Here is a 22,875-nt window from a genome sequence, read left to right as displayed (position 1 = left end):
TGTTGGAGACCTTGACAGCAAATCCATCTCTTTATGGGTTTGCAAGTACCTTTATGGTAGACCCCAATCTACAATGGATGATACCAGGACTAATAAATTGTTAATAATTTTAAATAAGCAATATCAACAAATCAATAACCATTTTCATGATGGTCACTGCATAACTGCCAGTTTGAAGGAGCCTTTACTGTTGAACTGGCCTAATGACCCAGAGATCCCAGAGGAGCTAGTCTTCGCAGATGTCAAATACTTGTCATGTAAAAAAATACTAAGCTGTTTTGGGATGAGTCCTGCTACGCCACAATAACATATGTAGCAGCTGAAAGTCCCTTATAACTGCTTCAAAGACACCCAAATGTCACAAGTACCTAGTCCAAAAGCAATCTCTTCCTCTTCAGTCCTCAAAATGCTTTAATATGTTTCAAGCTAGAAAAATACAGGAACCCGCAAAGCCTATTGCATGGCCACTCTATGACTTTTCTGTTGGTTCAGTTCTGGAAAAAAAAAAAAGGTGCCATCTCTTGGGCTTTCATTTTATACAGACTGCAAATTTTGTGGAAAGTCGTAAGAGAGATGGAGCTGTCTCCTGAAGCTTAGCTTCCTGCCTCAGGACCACGCTGAGTTTTCCCAAGACGTTGGCTGAGACTGGGAAACAGCGATTTTCACAGTTAGAAAGAAGAAGGGAACGTAATGCAGTCGAACAAGCTTAAGGAGCTCTGATTTTAAGCTTCAGTCCCTTGAATGTAGATTCAACCCCCCAATACCATGGCTTTTCTCTACACAATGCATTTTCAAGCACGGGAAGTCTACTACAGTATTTTGCAGATGCTGAAAATGCGCAAAGTATTCAATAAGCCACTGGGTGATTCGGGAAAGAAAAATCTATGAAGGGTTACTAAATATGAATCCACCACTTCTGGTTCAGGAAGTCCTTGAGCCACAAATTTTTGAAGGAGGAGAGGCTAGTGGGGAAGCATCACCATCTCTGCACTTATCTCTTTCCTGGGGGTGTGCTGCTGTCTCGTGCTGGAGACAGGATGCACGGCTAGACAGACCTTTGCACTGAACTGCTCTGACCCTTCCTATGTGCTACAAAGAGATAACAACTGATCCCAAGCAGAATGATAAAGATTTTCAAAGCAAGCAACAACATTGTTAAATCTCAGCTCCTCGCAGCTGCCAACTAAAAAGCTTGACGAAAGAGTCCCAGTTCTGCTAGGAGGCTCTAGGGAAGAAGCAGAAGAGGGGAAAATGAATCCTGTGCACAGTAAGCCTCTTGTCCTCCCAGCACCTGATTATGCTGGCCTGAGAGGCACTGAACAAGATCTGAAAGAAAGGGCTTTTCTTTTCCTTTTCTTTGTAACTGAGGCCCCTGGTTCTTAGTGACAACCTTTTACAAGTTGTTTGCAGTAGTGCATTTCTAAACTATCCACTTTGCTTTGAGTAAAGTTGACTCTGTAAGTAAAGAAAAAATAATGACGGGAATCGAATGCTTATCAGTGCTCTGTATAATAGAGTAACACAGGGATAAACCAGGGAAACAAGTGTGCTAAAATAATAGCAAAGTGAGTGATGGCTTTGGGTAGGTATTGAATATTTAGGAATGCAAACTTAGATAAACAAAGAAATACAGGGATAAATACTGGTAATATGTGTTTTGCAAGAATAATGTTCTAAAACATTAAATAGTGAGAGTTCAGAAACAAGAAATAATACCGGCATTGGGGAGGCGAGGAACGTGAAGGAATTATGCAAAGATCTGCAGCTACTGGAAAGAGGCTCTGGAGTGGCTACCAAGCAAGAATATGCCAAATCACTTGCAATTTCCAGGGGAAATGCAAGGGCAGAAAGATAGTGTAATCAGCTAATGGTAGACGAAGAGGCTAGGGGAACTAGCAAGGCTTCTGCAAATATATCAAGATTTTTTAAAAAAATAATACTAGGGTGACAGTAGATTCCATTAATAAATGAAGAAAGGAAAGAAATTAATGACTTAAAAATGGCTGAGACGCTCAACTCCTTTGTTAGATCTATCTTCAAGATGAAAAATGCATAAATGAAGTTTGAATAATTAGTAAGAGGTGAAGACACTGTTCGAATCACAACTGATAAAGATCTGTTAATGGAGAACTTGGAAAATGCAAACAAAGACCAAGTTAACAGGAGTTCAGGGAATTAGCTAACCCATTTGATGAACCCAGGTCATTTTTAGAGAAAAAAAAAAACAAACCACACAGCTAATTGAGAACATAGGTAATGGGCAGAGTGACTGACCCAGCAAACCTAAATCCTAGCAGGGTGACTGGACAAAAGTACAAGGAAAGGGGAGAAGAAGGGTTATTGAATGCAGTGGTTCCCATGGCATCCCTTGAATTTCCAGTTAAACTTTGTATGACTTTGCTTCCTGAAGGATAAAAGACCCTTGACCAGTGAGCTGGACGATTTCTAAAAATACACGTTTTTCTGGGCAATCTTTTTCAAGGAAAATCTGGCTTGGTTCATGATTAAAGGGGCAGGATGGGCCACACAGCTAGGAAGCAAAACCTTCTGCTAAAATGCTTTGAGGCAGGCACTAATATTGGGGTTTGCTCTGCGTCATATCTTGTACACAGCTGGTGTCACACAAACAACAGGTACCTGCCTGCAGGCAGTATCACTCTTTGGGAGGAATGCCTTATATATTAATATTTATATCTGTAAGTTGATAATAACAGTTGTGATTGCCACATGATTATACATAATACATATGTTTACATAATTAATAACAGCATTAGAAAACATTCACCTTTTTTTTACTTAATGATGAACAGATTAATTTTGCGTTTACAGAGGTTATTATTTCTCCTTCTAAATGGAAGCACGAGTGGTCTGGATTGATGTCAATGCAGACCGACCTCACTAATTTTCCTGGGAATTTGGGAGCGAGTTAAGACTCCAGCATGGCATCAGCATAGCAACACACATTGCTAAATGGAAGATGTTATATTACCACTTCTGTTTCCTTCAAGATAGGTCCCATTCCTCGTTGGACTGGAGGTCTGATGCCGCAGGCCAGTAGACGAGGGCCCCCCTGAAGATATCTGGGCAGGACGATGGCCACAGAAGGAAGAGGAGGCTCCAGCAGGACGTCCATCTGTGGCACTCTGCCTCATGGTGTACGCGGAGCCCATGCAACCAAAGGCAGAATCAGCAGGATCGACGCTGTAGCGCTTCATATTCGCAGGGTCAGCCAGGTAGTCCTCAGGTATGACTGTTTCTGCTCAGGAAGCCAAGACACGAAAGAAACATCAGCAAAACAGAACCCATTTTTAATTCAGCCCTTGAAAAAAAATTTTGCCAAAATTCCCTTTTTTTGGCAAAAAGTTTAACTCCATTTCCAACTTTCTGTACAGACAGCTAGTTGCTGGAGGGATCTTTGCTGAGAATTAATAAATAATGAAGGGAAGCACAACCACTCAGAAGTCAGTAGAGTCACAACAGGGAAACTGGCTTGATGTGACTCATCCACGTCAGCTTACGGCAATATTCTCCATAAAGTCCTGGGCCATTGACTGGCAAGTCCCTTTTGTCTCACGGTGCTCCCCAAATACCACCGAGACTGGGAGATTGTGCAGCTATTGTTTGCTCTGTCTTTCTTTTAAAAACATGGAAGTTGAAAAGAAGGCAGAAGAGGACAACAGGACAGGCAGTTTGTTGGGTTTGTAATGCCTGGCAGCCAGTAGGAGGGAGTAAAGGTAATAAACCAAAGCATTCTGGCTGCAGTTACCAAAATTAATCAGAAAATGTCCTCAGCTGCAGACATCCATCAGGGCCCATATCCCAGGAGGAGATGAGGCTTGATGGCTGATGAGCACACCTGAAGTTTATCACAGGCAGAGATGTGTGAGTGAGTCACTCAGACCTGGCTTGGGTTCAGACGTGGGCTGGCATCAGGGATGACTGCAAACCATTGTTCTGGTTCCTCTCCTCTGTGTTGCACTTTGCACAGCATGTAGGAGCTAAATACCTTGTTTTTCAGACTCCTCCCAATAAAATTTTGCACTTACAGACCTATTTTAGAGAATTATATTCCCCTTTGCTTGGGAGTCTAACACATGAGGCAGGCCTAGCCTCAAGTTTTGCAGTACACAGACTTTTTTTCACAGTTCTCCTCAGATGTAGGTCTAGGTCCATCTTGCTTCACTGTCTGGACTGAGACCTCCATGTCTGTGTCATTGTCCTCCTCTGGCCAGTCCCAATCTCCTCCCAACAGGCCTCAGTATCCAGACTCCTTCCTACTTGCCTTTTTTGTCTTCGCAAAACATAGTCAAAGCTCTTCCTCCTCCTCATTCCCACCACCGTTCTCCCTGCAAAACCAGCCCTCCCCTCACACAGTCCCAGGACCCTCTCCTCCACCACCACCACCACTGGGATACAAGCAGAGCCCCTGGAAACGTCACTGAGATCCAAAGCTTCACATCACCCCTACAAATACTGGCAACCCGTGCTTCAGAGATTCCCATTCTCACTGAGTGAAACAAGTTGTTAACATCAGGTGGGTAGGGAGCCCCTGGATTAGGAAACTGCCTCCCGTTCCTCCGCGATGTTTCTTTGAGCTGTTGAAAATGCCGCTTTCCTCATCGTGCGTACTGCCCCTCCAGAGACATCTGAGCAGGGTGAAATTATCCCCATGGTGTTGCACATCTCCTTCTCTGCCTGAGCAACACTCTCCTCCTGACATATTGTGTAGCCTTATTGAATAACAGGAAGAATTTATGCTGTAATTTATGCTACAAGACACAAATCCCATCGTTAATAGATGTTGAGGCTGTATATAATAGAGTTTTCCTTTTAATTTACATTTTTTCTCTTTTCCTTTGAAAAAAAAAAACCCAAAACCTTGGCAGCTGTGTAGAGTAGTTGATGTTAAACAAACATGATTTAGTTTGACAACTCAAATACTCAAGGGTTGTGCCATGCCAGCATCCTGGCTTGTGTGTCAAGCCACAGCACAGATTTTTGTTACACGATAGCCTGACTTTTCATTTTCTTGTTGCTGTCTTTTAAAACTTTGTCCCATGCTGGGCCAAGGCTAGACTCGCCATAAGGCAAACATCAAATCTGAAGGACAGCTGTAAATGTGAAGTTTCCTCACTTTTGGGCACTTGCCCTTGCAACTGCAAGTAACTTTCTGTTAGTAAGGCTTTTTTTCACTTAGATAATTTGGATCCTTACAGCATGCATTCAGGTATCCTGCTGCTTTCTGCCAGGGATTTCTGAGTTAGATTCTCACACAAATACAGATAGGGTGTAATTCAATTGGATTCAGTGCAGTTCAACTAATGTAACACTAGCATAAGAGAAATGGGAATCAGACACTCTGAACCTTTCTCCCTAACCTCCAACAGATGCCAAAATTGTATAGCAATTGAGCTAAATACCTTGCTTTTCAGACTCCTCCCAATAAACCAATGAAAATCCAATCAAGCCTCCTCATTCAAAGGAATTTAATTACTGTGTAGAACACTTGCAATAAAAGCCTCTTACGCATAAAGAAGACAGCTCTTTCTGAGCATCCTGCCTGCACTGCATGGAATAATTATGCCTCTTGTGAATCATTACCTCTTTATTCCAGGAAAAGAATGCTCTTTTAATATGATTACAATATGAAGAAGACACAGACTATCAAAACAACAAACAGCACATTAAAAGAGCCCTGCTAAATAAATGGCATACAGCTTTTATTACTATGGATATAAATGACTCCAAAATTTGTGAGCAGACACCAGGGATTTTTTGATTGATGTTAGATTCTCTCAGTAGTCTGTATGAAATAAGACATGTGCGAGTGAAATCTCCTCATGGAGGGACACCCATGAGTTGTCTACAAGACTGTGACGAGGAGCCAGACGCTGTCAGTTCTGTTCCTGACCCTGCGTAAGACTCTTCTCTTGATCTAGATCAATTTATTCCACAGGTCTCTGCTTTGGGTCCAAAATGGGAGTAATGATGTCTATTGCCACAGACCAAGCAGGAGTCTTCATTCATTACTGTTTGAAACATGCCCCAGTGGAAGGTGCTCTGGGAATGTGAAAAGTCATATTCCTGTCTTCATTGGGCAGGGAGGAGCAGGGATCATCGGAAGCAGCCAGGTTTCTAAGCAAGCCTTTACAGAACTCCTGATCTTCAAGTTGACATGAGCAGTCAGTAGATTACAAGAGCAACTCATCAACAACCTCCTCCTGACCAAAAGAAGCTCATGATGAAATGGAGGTCACAGTTACATTGGAAAAAAGGAGACTGCATACAAGTAAGTGTGGTTACAGGTTTTAAATCATACACTTTTAAAAGGTGCTTGTCAGCGTCTGTGCTCCCTACTGAGTGTGGGCTGCTTTGTAAAACTGCACTAGTTGGTGCACCTTGAGTAACCATGTCTCCATGCCCTGCAAAAGTCATGTGGGAGGGAAGAGGCAGGCAGGCCCAGGGGGGCTTCCAGGGCACAGAGAAATCCATTACGCCCCTGAGGGGAGACAGAGCCCCTAGGGACGCTTCAGAGCAGGAGAAGACATCTGCATTTTCCTCCCAGCAGCAGAGGAGCTAAAGGTGACCAGGCACAGTCCCTATGGGTTCACCAAGTGTCAGTCACGGCTGATGAACCTGATTGCCTTTTATCATAAAGCAGCTGGATTTGTGGGCAAAGGGAGAGCAGCGGATGCCATTTACCTTGACTTTACCAAGGCTTTCAACACTGTGTCCTACAATATTCTTCCATCCAAGTTAGAACGTTACAGCTGGGATGAGTGAGAGACTGGTTAGGTGATCAGGCTTAGTGGGTGGTGGTTAATGGGTTGTCTGGAGGCCAGTAAAAAGTGGGGTACTGCAGAGACCAGGTCTGGTCTCTGTGATACCAGATAGACATGGACATATGGGTGAGTTCAGCGGAGGGCCATGAAGATGCCTGGGGCATGGAGCACTTGCCCTGCGAGGAGAGGCTGGGGGAATGGGGCTTGTTCAGCCTGGGGGAGACACAGCTTGGAGGTAGAAACCTAACAGCAGCCCCACAGGACCCATGGAGAGTTCACCAAGAAGATGGAGCCAGGCTATTCACAGTGGTTCATGGCAGGGAAACAAGAGACAACAGGCAAAAATTGAAATGAAAACTTCAGATTGGATGTAAGGAGAAACCTTTTCCCTGTGAGGACAGTGAGGCAGTGGCAGAGGTTGCCCAGAGAGACTGTGGAGGCTCTGGCACTGGAGGTTTTCCAGACCCAATAGGACAAAGCCCTGAGCAACCTGGTCTGATCCCATAGCTCAGTCTGCTTTGGGCAAGGGGTTGGACCATAAAACTCCTGGGGTCCCTTCCCACCTGAATTGTCCTCTAATACTATGACTGATATCTTCTCCACTCCAAGAAGCAGCCACAGAGGGTGGGGGAGGACCATGGCAAGGGCTCACATGAGGGGTCTAGGGCCTGTTATGGTGGCACAGGAGGCAGCAGGAGGGACAGACTCCACTGTCCAAAAACTAAAGATGACTGTGGAGTCTCTTTGTGTTCATATTTCTCCAGCTCCTTGTTAGTTTGTACCACAGAGAAGCTGCATGAGTTGGGGCTCCCTGATGATGTGTATGAAAATATCTGCATTTTGTAAGCTCCCAGAAGGCCTTGTAAAGTGTATGGCTTTCACACTAATCCCACTTTGGCCAATTAGGGAAAACCATGTTTTCTAAGACAATAGAAGAAAATGTAACTCTCTATTGAGGTTTAAAATGCAACAGTTTCATAAATCTGTAGCTTAGCCCTTCTGTATTCTGTCACACTTCTGTATTTTATTTTCTAGGTAGTCAGCAGAAGGGCACACACTAGTGAGAAATTAGTACACAATGTTTTAAAGCAGGATTTATGAGAAAGCTGCTTCAAACGTTTGCTTTGTGCACAGTAGTCTCTGTTACAACTGTTCACCACCCTGAGATGCTCAGGCCATTTTGGCATAGTTTTCCTTTCCGTGAATGGTCCACAGGCAAATGCATTGAAAAGCCCGAGGCTGTTACATCCAGCACATCTTAAAATGCAGCAAAGGAGGAGAGAAAAAAAACCAACTGTTTTCCCAATTTAAAAACGCACATTCTTTAGCTGAGTTTCTTTGAAGTAGCAGCCTCTATGGTTCCTAGCCAAATTCCTGAAGATGGGTCAGCTGAGACTTAAAGCAGCACAAGAACCTGCAGCTCACATCCCCACTCTACTGCAGACCTCTGGAGTGACCTTGGTCGGGTTGTCCATCATCTCTGGACCCCAGTTCTCCATTAGGGTTAAGAAAAATACTTGTTTTGTCTCTCACTTCTGTAACATGTGAAGTCCTTTGCCTCAGTGGTACCTGTATGCCACTACAGCGTGCCACATGGATGTATACTGCATGTGTGAATGCAGAACACATACAGTGCACCTTTGGTAGCATCTAGGAATAGAGATGCTCCAGAAAGACAAAAAAAAATTACACCTCCCATTGTGCAATAGGAAATAAAAAATAAAATGAAAACCAATTTCAAGCAGAAAATGAAGAGTGTACACCCAGGAAAGATGATCCTTAGCTGACATTTTCCTGAGCAGATCTAATCTCTCACTTATTCTTCCTTATCATTAAAAAAAAAACTCAAACAAATTTATTATGCTAAAATCTCTCCTACAGGTAAAAGCTTTTTCTGCACTCCAGAGACACGCTCTAGTCTGCCTTCTCTCCTCTCCTCCCAGGCCAAACACGTTTTGTGCCACCTTCCTCATCTGCTGCTGCTCCCACATCACTTCTCGCTTTACATCCTTCTCTGCCTTTACCTGTCTTGGGCTCCTTTCCCTTACACCCTTCACCCTCTGTTCTTCCCCACCATCTCTTCCTACTGCTTCTTCCATCATATTCCCACCATCTCGACCTTTCTCTAACACTGAATTCCCACACCAGCAGCATCACCTCTTTCCCATTTTGCCAGCTATTTTCCTATCTCCCTTTTCTATTTTCCCTCCTCCTGCACCACTGACATGCATAGCTGTTTCTTCCCCAGGTTGTTCCCCTTCCATCTATCTCACGCTTTTGTTCTTCCAGCTTTCCCTTTCCTGACACCCCCATGCCTTTCTCTGGGTTTGTCCCCAGATTGCCACTTGGACAGCAGAGCCTGAGGTCAGGGCAGTGAACTGGGACCAGGGTCCCCATTCCCAGGCCATGTCCTGCACAGCCATGGAGTGGCTGCATCCAGGTGAACGTTGCATGGGGCACCAATGGAAACCCACACCCTCACCTCTGAGCATGCCAGACACTGATCCCCAAACCAAGGAGGTCCTCTTTTACACACCAGTAGCTTCCTGGGACAACTGCCCTTCCTTCTAGGCCAATACTTTTATGCCATTTCATAATCTTTCACTCCACCACCTGCAATGCGCGATCATTTGTATTTGCTCTAATCAAATTCCCCATTGACTTCTTTTCCTCACAGTCAATATAGATTTCTTTCTTTCTTTTCTCCACCCCTGCTCTTCCTTTTTTGTGTTGTCTTCTGTTCCTCATATCGTTTAGTAATGGGCTTTGCCCTCTGACCCTTTCCTGTACCTTTTTAAGTGCTACCATATATTTTCTATAATGGGTTGACCAGATGTGAACTCCATATTTTAAGCGGCATGATATCATAGCTTCCTCAGACCTCTCCTCTCCCCTAGCCAGGGCCAACCTTTTCTCATCTCCCAGTCATTTTGAGAGGAGCCAGCCACAGTGTCAAAATCTGATCGAGAGACTCCAGTTTTATCTTCGCCTGTACTTTATAGTGCCTGAGCTTGGCTCCAGCTCCCCACACAAGGATGGCGTTTGCCCTATCTGGGAGGCAGTGGGGGGGGAGCAGTTTTAGGCAGCTGTGGAGGTTAGAAACCCTGCATCTCAGCCTTCATGGAAGGAAAAATAAAAGTGGGGAAACACAAAAAGCAAATGCAGAAATGCACAAGGAAATACTTAGGTGAGTTTAACCATCAATTCGATCTAGTGTAAGCCAGAAAGGGAGAGAGCAGAGAGATCTAAACAGTGTTTAAGAGTGTTAAAGATACGCCTTGGTTCTGAACTGGTATCTTCTATTTTAACATAATCTCTTAAAAGATTAAAAAATAACTTTTTCTGTATCTACCAAACAGCCTCCCACTTTTCTGTCCAGTAAGAAATGGACGGTGGACCTTATCTTCCTTGTAGCTTGAGCCTGCACGCATCTAGCTAAAGATAAGAGCTTCCTATGATGGACTAAGACTTTCCAGCTATGCCTGCTGTGATTTACTCTGGGATTACAGCACCAGCCCATTCCTTTTAGCTCCATCGCCCGTCCAGACATACAGCACAATGAAAATATGATGTCACCCCTTAGCAGGCGTTTCTACACGGTATCAACACCGCTCTCTGGTGCATGCATCTGCAGCCCCCACGGCTGGGCAAGGACCGGACCTTTTCCACACCAGCCCGTGACTGCCATGATTTGGCTGGACAAGGAGAGCGTTAAAGGGAGAGGCAGTTGGTTTGTGGCAGTAGAGCAGAGCTGCTCGCTGCTTGCCAAGGCAGAGTGGCATGGAGACATGTCCCTGAGGAGCCACAGCATCCCTGAGGCTGCTGCAGAGAGGCAGCGAGCGAGCAGGCAGCCCAGGGCATCCGCCGACAGCAGTTCAGGGCATTCATGCCTGCATTTTTCTGTCTACGTGTTAACTTTTGCATAGGTTGTAGGAACACACAATTGCATCCACGGGGGGAGAAAAAGGGAGGGTACTAGTCAGTCAGAACAGGAAAATGTAAATAAGCCTCATCCACTTGTGAATGTAGATATTATGAACACTGAAATCACGGTCACACTGTGGAGATAAAACCTGCAGTGAATTCTCCAGGGTTTAGTCTGAGGCTTTACTGCACCATGTATCATCTCGCTGTGTCCTAGCTGCTAAAAAATATTTTGTGGTAACTGAAATGCTGAATCCCCCAGGGAGAAGCTGCCAGTCAGTTAACATTAAGACTCTAAATTTTTTAAAGAATTTTCCAAAATCCAGTGTTATCCTGATTACAAGGACTTCAGCATAGGCGATTTTTTTTCATTATTTAAACGATTTCCCTTGAGTGTTTGCAGCCCAGACAACAGCCACATTGTGTTTAATGCAGTAGAACCAGGGAATGAAACCAGCTGGGAACAGATCAACATGGTTTTATTGTCCAAACTGAGTAAAAAGGTAGAATAAATTCACAAGCTAGCTGCTGACAAATTTATTAGATTTAATAATAAAAGGTGCTCATGTGTATAAATAACCCATTGAGGATTTTTTTTTAAGTGCTTGGGGATGATTGAGTAAATATCTTGTGTTGCAATGGAGAGGTTTAATCCTAGCTTACAGCATATGCAAATTGTTTAGGCACTGCATACCCACAAGAGAAAGCAAAGGGGTTTCAATGACATAGGGATCTGTCCTTTAGGAAAAGTCTTGCTTTGGTCTCTTCCTCCTGATTTCAGACCTGCTCCTCCATTCTCTTCCCTTCTCCCTTGCCTTTATGTTACACCAAAGTGTACATCATGAAAAGGAGATTTATCGGGGTTGTATAGTTTTGTGTCTTAGCACAGCAATAGTTCTGCTCTGGCAGAGTGAGATGGGAGAGGCTGCGATCGATCTTTTCTCTCTCCAGCCTCTAGCAGTACCTAGAGGGTCTTTTCTATCCAGGTAGTTTATAATGTACTCTGAATGCTTATCAATCAGCATTGATAAAAGTCACAAAAAGCTGTATATAGAATAGACTAGAAGAAAATGACTGTGTTATTCAAAAATTTCAAGGTGTTATATAGTGGGATTCTCCGCAGCTGAAGTACTTAGTGCATTTCGGTTCTGCTACCACCATGATGGATGTCCCTGAATTATATTGCTTAGTACTGGCTTAAAATATTTAACAGCAATTTTTTGTGTGAAAAAACAAATAATTTGAGACAGAAGAACTGAGATGTACAGAACAAAGTGCAGTAGCTGCAAAATAATCTGCATTTGCTCATTAATAACTAATAATCTCCTCCAGAAATTAGTTAGAGCGCTTATAAAGCATGAGCCTGTGCATGCGTTCATACATAAGTATAAGATCTTTTATAAAGTCTTTGCTTCATATCTCCCTGACCAGTGCTGCAGCTCAGCTGGACTTTCTTATATTTCTTCTGAGGTTTCTTCTGCCATATAAATACTGCTGGGCCCTAGAGCCTTAGTTCCCCTTCACAAATTCTTTCTTTTCCTGCCTTCTTTGTTCCTGCTTCTGACGTTTCTGGCCGATCACATTCCCAGCAGCTAGGAACTCACCAATTCCCCTTTTTTGGGTCTTTATCCCCTCCTCTCCCTGTGATCCCACAGAGTCAGTTTCCCTTCACATCGGTGTGCTACACTCTGCTGTGCTGCCGGGAAGCTGGGCTTGTCCCAGAATCCCATCCCAGGACTCACTCCCAGCCTCACTTCATTTTCCTTAACTTTGGCTTCTCTGCTGAAGTCTAGCAAGCCACTGCTGCTTTTTTTGTTTAAATCACTTCTGTGACCTTACCTCTTCCATGAAGAAGCCCACCACAAAGTCCCTGATTCCCCAAACCTCCATTTGCAGTTTATTTTCAATGAGAGGTGGGGACATATTTCTCTTGTCTGACTGCTGGTGGTGCAACTCCTGGCCTTGCACCCTTACCTTTCTCATCGCTGCCCATGACCCAGCACCATCCCAGCACAAACACCAAACGGCACACCATTGCTAACAGTTTGCTTCCATTACTCTCTTAATTGCATTAATCTCCTGCTCTGCACTCATTTTGCCAGCAGATGAATGTTCTTTAGGCAGTGTGCTACTACTTTCCAAAAGGCACTTTCACAGAATCACAGAATCACAGAACAGTCAGGGTTGGAAGGGACCTCGGGAGATCATCTAGTCCAACCCTCCTGCCAGAGCAGGGTCACCTACAACAGGTTGCACAGGACAGCGTTTTGAATGTCTCCAGAGTGGGAGACTCCAAAACCTCTCTGGGCAGCCTGTGCCAGTGCTCCACTACCCTAAAAGTGAAGAAGTTCCTCCTCATGTTAAGATGGAACTTCCTATGTTCAAGCTTGTGCCCATTACCCCTCGTCCTATCACTGGGCACCACTGAAAAAAGACTCCTCCCATCCCTCTGGCATCCTCCCTTTAAGTATTTGAAAGCATTAATAAGATCCTCCCTCATTCTTCTTTTCTCTAGACTAAAGAGACCCAAGTTCCTCAGCCTTTCCTCGTACGAAAGATGTTCTAATCCCCTAATCATCTTCGTAGCCCTTTGCTGGACCCTCTCCAGCAGATCCCTGTCTTTCTTGAACTGGGGAGCCCAGAACTGGACACAGTACTCCAGATGAGGCCTCACCAGGGCAGAGTAGAGGGGGAGGATGACCTCCCTCGACCTGCTGGCCACACTCTTTTTGATGCACCCCAGGATGCCATTGGCCCTCTTGGCCGCCAGGGCACATTGCTGGCTCATGGTCATCCTGTTGTCCACCATGACTCCCAGGTCTCTTTCTACAGAGCTGCTCTCCAGGAGGTCAGCCCCCAACCTGTACTGGTGCGTGGGGTTATTCCTCCCCAGATGCAGTACCCTACATTTACCCTTGTTGAATTTCATTAGGTTCCTCTATGCCCAACTCTCCAGCCTGTCCAGGTCACGCTGTAAAGCAGCACAGCCTTCTGGCATGTCAGCCACTCCTCCCAGTTTAGTGTCATCAGCAAACTTGCTGGTGGTACACTCTATCCCTTCATCCAGATCATCGATGAATATATTGAACAGGACTGGACCCAGTACTGACCCTTGAGGGACACCACTTGTTACTGACCTCCAACTAGACTCTGCACCACTAACCACAACCCTCTGAGCTCTATCTGTCAGCCAGTTCTCAATCCACCCCACTGTCCATTCATCTAGCCCGCACTTCCTAAGCTTGCATGTGAGGATGATGTGGGAGACAGTGTCGAAAGCCTTGCCAAAGTCAAGGTAGACAACATCCACTGCCCTCCCCTCATCCACCCATCTAGTCACTTCATCATAGAATGCTATCAGATTAGTCAGACACGACTTCCCCTTAGTGAATCCATGTTGACTACTTCTGATAACCTTCTTTTCATCCAGGTGCTTTGAGATGATACCCAGCACAAGCTGTTCCATCATCTTTCCAGGGATGGAGGTGAGGCTGACTGGCCTGTAGTTTCCCGGGTCATCCTTCTTGCCCTTTTTGAAGACTGGAGTGACATTAGCTGTCCTCCAGTCCTCAGGCACCTCACCTGTCCTCCAGGACCTTTCAAAGATGATGGAGAGCGGCCCAGCAATGACTTCCCCCAGCTCCCTCAGCGCTCGAGGGTGCATCCCTTTGATGTCCTCTGTATAATTACCTCAAACAAAAAAATCCTGAGGAGCTGTGAAGCACTGTTAATTAAGCAGGGGCCAAGGCTTTTCCAGAAAAAAAATGGATGTTTTATTTCCATGGAACTGGAAATGCCATTGTGTGTGGGTTTTCATTTATTTTGTAGTGAACTAGAAAAGGATAGAGAGAAACAAAAGGTAAAGACAGATAAAGGAGGAAGACCCTTTTAATCTTTTAATCTAAAAGGCTAAAAAAGAGAGCAACATGGGAGAGGAGAAAAACTGAGCTGAAAAACTGAAGAACATCGAAGCAAAAATCAGTAACGTCCCCTGAAAAAAATTCTGAATCTGCTTTGAAACCTGTCAAATAAAAATAGCTTAAAGACAAGACTCCCTTTTCCCCCCTTTCAGCTGGCTCTGCTTCCTCCCATGGAGGTGCAAGCCCAGGCCCTGCCACGAGCACCACGTACCAGGCAGTCCCACAAGCAAGGGCGCTCTTGTCCAGATTCACAAAATGTGAGCAAATTTCTCTTCCAAAACATTTCTTGTTTTGTCTTTTACTTACTAAGTGATGGCTTTGCTAACTCTCATAGCCCCCTCCAATGCCATAGCCAGTCTTTCTATTATTACCCTGGCTGTGACAGCAACCCAGCAGCAAGAAACTACACATCTAATTGCCCACAGCTTTCGTGGGCTATCAGAGCCTACACTGACACACCACATGCGGCTCCCAAGTGATGTTATCTAATGTGGCTCGAACTAGCACAAGGTAAGTATCCTGAGGATCATCTTTTTCCCCCCTCACATCTATGAAAAATCTGGTGGGTCATGCTGGCTCATGCACATGGCACTTGGATGGGGAGTAGGTTTTTCATCAGTTCTGGCCTGTGGCTTGCTGATCTGACTACTTGAAATATGGCTATATTGGATCACATGTGTTTGTATCAATATTTAAAAAGTTTAGGCATGGAAATTCCTGTTTCAACTTTAATTTAAGTCATTTAAAATCAAAGCCCGGACTCCTAGCTTCAGACATGTCCTAAGGGAATCGTATAGCTCTATGGAAAAGTCTTAACCAGCTAAAACAAAGTTAAAGCTAAAACTGAAGCTAAAACAGAGTTCCAAGCACATGATTTACCTGACCGAGGCTCTAAAAGAATGTCCATGCTTCCTTCACATGACTGCACATGTAAAGCTTGAATTAAATGGTTATACCCAGGGGTGGTTTTTTCTGCAGTAGATATAATCTCATCCATCATGCTTCATGCATTTACGCCCATCATTTCATCCACTTTCCTTATGCATACCCTTTGACATGGAAAAATAAAGCATCTTTTTTTTCCCTTCTTTAAACTCAGTTTTATAGATTAGCTCTCTCTTCTAACCTCTGTGGCTAGCTGCAGCCCAGGCAATCTCCAGGACTGCCAGTACCTGTGCCATGGCTCTGAGCACATCTTTGGCTGAAGGACAGAAGGGCATTTGGGCTTCTCCTCATCCACTGCTGGGAGCAGAGTGCCTAACCCCCAGGAGGGTAGCTTTTCAAAAGGGATGGATTTTCTTGCACCCCTTAAGACGGTGGAAGTAAAACAGACAAAACAGCCTGGCAGAAGGTGGGAAGGAGGATTTCCCTTGGGCTGACTGTTGGAGGGGTGTCTGCTTATAGCTTCATTGCTTAACATCCACAAGGTGATACAATTTCATAAACTTAAAGGAACAGAAGGGGACTCTTTCTGCGTTTGGGGGTTAGCAAACAGTAATAACAGCATAAAGGTCAGAAGAGTCAATTTATCCAATTCTCCCAGTTCTGTAGAGTGAAGGCAAATTATATCACAGGTGAACTTCATCTCTGCCATCCATATCTTATTTTATTTCCTGCCAGGATTTGTCCCTTAGTGTACATTTCATTACTTTCTTCTGGTCTAGGTTTAAAGGGCCTGAATACTAAAGCCTCTACTACCACTCTCGTGAAACCGCGCCACAGGAGCCTTGCCTGACTGTCTCTTTTCTTTCACCCTCCTGCTTTTACTTCCTACCTCTTGTATCATCCTAAACTGTTCCTGTCCCTCCCCAGGTTTCTGAATGACAGCATGCAGCTCGAGCTGCAGTTGCCTCCCTTTCTGCTCTGCCACAAAGTTGCCACCCTGGACACCTCGTTTCAGGAAGGCAGTCCCTGGGATGGTGCTCCAGCTGCAGGCAGGACCTCAGTGTGGGGGGGTCCTCTGTGGGATGCCCTGCCCTGGGGTCGGCTGGGTCCGGTCTGGAGAGGGAGGAGGCACCCAGCCTGCTGAGGGATGCACAGACTCATACACACATGGAAGGAAGAAACGCCTGCAGCCATTCCACTCTTTCTCTCCTCTACTGCAGGCTCTGCCATCAATTCAAAAGCCCCCCAAACCAGACAAACTTTTTATATTAGACTTTGCTGTGGCTGGATGGCTTGTTCGGTTCCTCTGCTCCCTCTTTAAGAGTGACCTTAATATTTTATTTATTGTTTAACGGATAATGTTCATAGTAGAAGAATATATGAGGCAATAAATGGCCTTTGCAGGTAATTAAATGCTGAAGAGAGCCGGAGCTATTGATAGCCGTAAAAGCCATTTATTCTGAGTGAGCTGAGAAGCCAGGAGCACTGTTCCTCATAGCATGCAACAAGACAAGATTAAACAAGCCATGGTACTAGAAAGGGGAAAGACAACATTTTTCTTGCCCTTTCAGGGCTTGAAATTTCTGAACTGCTGTTTCTTTGGTGCTTGGAACAGAAAATATTGATTGTAATAATATGTGGTTTTCTATCATGTTATTCTTTTTTTCCTAGCTGTTTTCAAAGGGCTTTGCACATGGTGCCAAAAATTATTGCCCTCCTTGGACAGATGCTCAAATAAAGGCACAGCAGGGAAGGGTGACTTGCCCACACAATCAGTGGGAAAGTCTGTGACAAAATCCAGCTCCCAGCCTAGTGTCTTGCCTACTGGTCACACTCTTATAGCACATTGCTATAGCACTTCTCATACCAGCTTTTCAAGCGCTTGTAGATAGGAAGAGCTCACCTTCGTATATAATAGAGACACTGATGTAGCATAGGGTACCTCTACCTCCTGCTGTGCTTCTGCCTCCATATGGGGCCCTACCTCCAGCCACTGCCACGAGAAGAGGTGCTGTTCTGTGGACAGTGGTAGGGGACACCATATGGTATCTACGCAGACAAATTTGACTTGGCTATGGGGAAAGAAGCAAAGCGGGGGACCTTATTCACAGACCTTGCTGTCATCCCCCCTGATGAGGACAAGGATACAGGGTGGCCACAGGAATCCTCACATAAAGAAAGATTTGCTGCAGTCGTACCCTGCATGGGGCACAGCAATCGTCCAACAGAATAAAATAACCAAAATGCAAGGTTCAGGACAGAAAGAGCAAGGAAAGGATTGACTGAAAGGGGAAAGAAGATGCTTATCAAGTCTGATGCTTCCCACATAAAAGAATCTACATCAATTTCTGTGCCCACCATCATCTTGGCAAAAGTTCTATAGCAAACATGCTTTCCTCTGAAAAATAACAGTCTAACATTGCATAGGTGCACGTCAACAGTATGTAGGTGTTCCAGAAATGTCCCTTTCCCATGCTTACATCCAAGCCTCCATTAGCTCTGCATGGGAGGACTAATGAAAGTTGAACGCAGAGAGTGTGGATGGAGGCACTTCACGGGATGCCTGTTGGCTTCCCATCCGTGTAGCCCCTGGCACACTTCACAGCATTTTCTGCAGAGTTCACCCAGATCTTCCTATCATTTTAGTTCAGACTGCACTACCACTCTCATGGAAAATTTTTGGGTGCAGCTCCAGAAATGCTTTGAACCCAGGTGCTGTGGGAACAGGTAACATCTCAGGATTTGCTATAATGCCGACCTGAAGCCAGGCACTTCCCAGATGAAGTCCTGGGAGTCATCCCACAGCTGCTCCCCACAAGTTACTCTCATGAGCCAGAAAGTCCCCTCACAGCTGAGAAAAAGCCATGGCGTATGTCCCCAGATGTGCCAAGGTGGTGAAGACACTGATGTTGGGAGAGGGCTGGAGAGGGACCCTTGCCCCATGTGTGGGGCCGCCGGATGCTAGTGCAAGAGGCTTTGGCAGGACAGACAGAGTGCGGGGGCTCAGGTGCAGGGACGGTAATGCACAGCCAACAAGGCTCATTGCAGAGGCCAGTGCTGGGTACAGCCTGGTGAACACGTACTTTTTAGACATGTAAAACATCGCTGTAAGTGATATATGCATATATCAACAAATCCCACCTGGCCTGTACACAGCCATTAGCATCTGGCAGTTTGCTGTGAGCACAGGTGAATAATGGCTTAGGGGCATGTGCTTTGAAGAAAGGTTAAAAGGTGACTCCTGTATAGTGTAAGTGGATTAATATGACTGGACACGATGCCGGCTTCTCTTCTCATTTCTGCCAGTGTAAATCAAGAGTAACTGCACCAAAGTCAATACATGTATTAAATTCATTGGTACACAGGGGCTGAAAAGCACATGATTTTAAAAGAAAGAACATCTCGATTACAAGCTGGAGAACAGAAACAATGAAAAATGTGCCGCTTTACATGGCTTCCTGCAGTGCTTTATTATGGTCCTGCTCTTTCCATGCGAGCTCTATCCCAACAGGCACCCTTGCAGACCTGTCTGCGAGAAGAGCTCCTACTGTCCTCCTTATTATTTCCTCTACAGGAAAACCCCATCTCTGTTCTGTGTACCAGAGGTCCCCCCTGTGTTGAGCTTGCTGCAGAGAAACACTGGCTCCCAGGGAGGTGGAAAGAGATTTAGGCAATGCAGCATTAAACATAGACTCAGTGGCTCAAGCCCCAGTACTGCAGTTATTCCACTGGTGCCTGGTGGGGTAATTTTAACCCCATGTATAACCACTGCCCACAGCTATTTCACAGCTCACATTCTCCACTCTACCACAGTTCTGGTGATGGAGATATAAAAGCCTCAAGAACCACTGCCTCTTCCCCCATCCCACTCCCGGTTAGAAGGGAGGAGAGTCCAGGCCAGCACTAGCCCTGACTACCTCAGGCTACCCGGCCTGTGCTGCCTCCAGGGGGACTATTAATTGCCCCCCAGCAGTGGGAGAGCCAGGGAAGAGAAACATTCCCTACATTCATGGGTTCTGCCTGGTCTTGGGCAAAAATAATACTTTGCCACTTCCTCAGTGGCTGGGCAGAGTCAGTGGGAATGGTGTCAGGGACATCTGCATTAAAATTATGTAGGGAGGGAGAGCCTCAGAGTGTAATAGCCACTGTAAAAACTCCAGTTGTGGAGTTACCTTCCATCACATACAACCTTGCTGTGCAAAAGGAAATGCAAATTAAAATGCAAATGCAAAAGCAAATGCCAGGCCTCCTGTGGGGCACTCTCTCAGTGCTACAGAAATCCCTTGACTTCTCAGAAACATTCAGGTTGCTTCAAATGTCCTAGTCCAGAGGAAAAAAGATACGGCTTTTCAGTCTGGGTTCTTGCCTTTCCTCCCCTATGTGTAAGAGTGGCAGATGCATTTCTTTGCCCAAAAAGGTGATTTCTCCACTCCCAGCTTTGGTGTTCAAAGCACACACTTCTTAGGGTCTTCCTGGCAAGCAAACTGCCAGCATGTAGCTACCATTAAACTGAATGCATGAGAGACAGTGTGCTCCCCAAACACCCACAGTGTTGTTAATAAAAGAGAAGGAAAAATAATTTAAGTCAGGAGGAAGCCTGCAGGTGAAGCAGAGGTTCAAGGCCATAACTTTGCATCTTTCTTTTTTTCTAAACTAACTTTTACAATGTCTGTAGCAGTGCCCCAGGGCAGCTTTCCGGCCACTGATCATAGATGGGGGATGCAGGCATGTCTCAGCTTCACAGGGGCTGTGCAGGGCCAGCACCCCATCCCAGTACACTGGGGTGTGGGCAAGAAGGAAGCCCAGGCATGCTGCCCACCTGGGAGTCCAATGCCTCTCTGGACCACCACTGTCCTCGGGTGCATCTGCCCTGTGCCACAGCCCCTCCAGGCTTTGCCCCACATGGTCAAGCACTAAGGCAGGGATCTTGCTGGTGCCCACAGGCATTTTAAGCTAGCAGAAATGCTCCTGCAAGTAGGAAAGCAAACCCCTTAGCAGTCCCAGTTCTCATTTACATTTACACTCACAGGTGGAGATGACAGATCAGGATCCAAGCTGAGTGCACTACAGCTAATAATGTTCCCTTGGGTTTACACTAACAGCAGTGACCCAAAACTGCACTGCTGCAAGCGGCTTTCTCCCCTCACCTGGTAAGAGGTCCCCTTGGGTGAAGGCACACCATGCTGCTTTGCAGGTGATCCTTAAACAAGTGACACACAAGCAGAGAAGTACACAAGTAATGAAACACTGGGGCAGTGCTGGCTCAGAGTGTACCAGTGATGGCAGTGATTTCCTATTCACACCAAGATGACCCCAAAGCATGGGCTGGAGTCCACGTTGTCACCTGGCCTCCCACTTCTCGCTGCAGCCAACAAGCCAAGGGAGTGCACAAGCAGAGGGTCGTGGGCAGCAGGGACAGGCAAGACCTGGTTGGAGTGGTTGGTCCCCAAGACTGCTCTGTGGCAGATCCACAAGCAGAGGAGGTTTGCTAGTTGGTGGCGATCTTTCAGTGCCTAATATGGTGGATGAGTGGATGAAGGGAGCAATTTCCCCACTACTTTCCTGACTGCCTGAAACTTGGAGGAACTTAATCCCTTTGAGGCGTCTTCCCCAGGGCCAGGTATGGTTGAGGAGGCCAAAAGTTATGGGAGAGAATTGACATAAACAAGGACAACAGGATTGCACAAGCCTTGTTTCCTTAGGAAAAGAAACAAAGACACATGAAATAATAAAAAATTATGCCTATCGCTGCTGGGGCTCCTCAGTACAGTGGTTTTCACCTGAAAGTCTCCTCTGAAGTCACTGGCAAAAATATTGCAAGTCAGCCCTCTCCCTCCTTTTGGAAAGGTCCCATCAGGACCTGCAGTCCTCTAGCATATACAGTACAGGACCAAAAAAAGACAGTTATTTCTTCAGCCCTAATAAATCTGGAGCTCAAGTTGATCAAGCAGCCTACCTGCCTCCATCTGTCTGTTTTCATACACCTCTGGACTTTCCGACACAGCGTTGTACTGCTGGAAAGGCTGGTTGCTGAAGAGATTGTCACACAGTAGGCTGCGACAGAGCTTCTTCAGGAAGCGCAGGACGTACCCAATGCTGTTCACTACCAGCAGGCTCAGGAGATGCTGCTTCCCCTCAAAAGAAGCTGAAACTGGAAAGCAAGCAGGAGCAATTCAATACCTGGGGATGCACGGCAGGAGGAAGAATGAGAGCAGGGGAAAAGATTTCACATGAGTATTTGTTTGTGTGTCTTAAAATATTTTGCATAATTACCCCACCTGAAGTACAAAACAAACTGGAGGAGCTTAAGGAGCTGAGTTTGTGTGACCCAGATCACCTTCCCCCTGGAGCACTGAAAGATGCTGACTGGCATGGCCAGCAGTGCAAGGATTTCTAATATATGCATCCAACTGAAAACTGTATTGTATGATTGGAAGGAGGCAATTATGATACCCTGGTCTAAGGAAAGGGAAAGTAAATGATCTGCCAATGATGGGCTATTAGGCTGACTTCAGCAATACCCAAGGTTTTAAAAGACAATGGGAAGACAAGAATTAAAGACATGGCTGCGAAAGAACAAAAGGTACCAGGGATGTACTGAAGAGAGGGCTACCAGCTTCACCGTGGATCTTTATTTTCTGATTTAATTGCATTTATAGGCAAGGGAAGGAAGGCAGTTGTGGTCTATCCAGAATTCAGTAAAGTATGAGAAATCTTTCATTAAACTGGAAACAATTGCATTCAAAAGGTGGGTGAGGAGACAACAACAGGCTCTGCTGGCAGGACACCCCAAGCACTGGAGAGGAACCAGCAGTGGTCCGTGCTGGCACAAAAAGATGTTGTTGATACTGTAAGCTAGAAGACATTATCAATGGAGGACTGGGAAATTACACAGAAAGGATTGGCTGATTTTGAGCTCTGCAATAATAAAAATGGGTGGGAAAAAATACTAAAAAGTACCTGGCAATCCATAATTTTTTGAGGAGGCTCAACATGACCTGATGGGAGGAGAAATGATGGGATAGGCTCACCAGATGCCCATGAGCCACCAAGGTGACACAGCAATGAAAAAGTAAGATATATTTCAAGGAAGTATTGAACAAAGCATTTCCAGGAGAGACAAGGGAGTGTCAATTCCACTACATAAAGTCCTGGTGAAACCTGAGCTGGACTGATAGGCACCATTGTGCAAGGTCTTACATCTGGGTCAGGGCAATCCCAAGCACAAATACAGGCTCAGCGGGGAATGGCTGGAGAGCAGCCCTGAGGAGAAGGACCTGGGGGTGCTGATTGACGAGAAGCTCAACATGAGCCAGCAGTGTGCAATCACAGACCAGAAGGCCAACCGTATCCTGGGCTGCATC

General features: G+C 45.5%; 1 protein-coding gene across 1 annotated transcript in view; it reads right to left on the bottom strand.

The window, feature by feature from the left end:
• The window catches only part of SCML4 (Scm polycomb group protein like 4), a gene marked incomplete at both ends in the record, with an annotated part of 48,454 nt that overhangs the window by 11,562 nt on the left and 14,017 nt on the right, over window positions 1-22,875 (bottom strand). Inside the window, 2 exons of the mRNA XM_082481482.1 lie at window positions 2,990-3,256; window positions 21,468-21,662. Coding sequence (XP_082337608.1) covers window positions 2,990-3,256; window positions 21,468-21,662 — 462 coding nt within the window. The remainder of the gene's footprint in view (window positions 1-2,989; window positions 3,257-21,467; window positions 21,663-22,875) is intronic.

The sequence above is a fragment of the Vanellus vanellus genome (genome assembly GCF_965231255.1).
Source record: "Vanellus vanellus genome assembly, chromosome: 3".
Classification (NCBI taxonomy): domain Eukaryota; kingdom Metazoa; phylum Chordata; class Aves; order Charadriiformes; family Charadriidae; genus Vanellus; species Vanellus vanellus.
The sequence above is the reverse complement of the archived record's forward strand: the minus strand, read 5'-3'. Positions and strand labels throughout refer to the sequence as shown.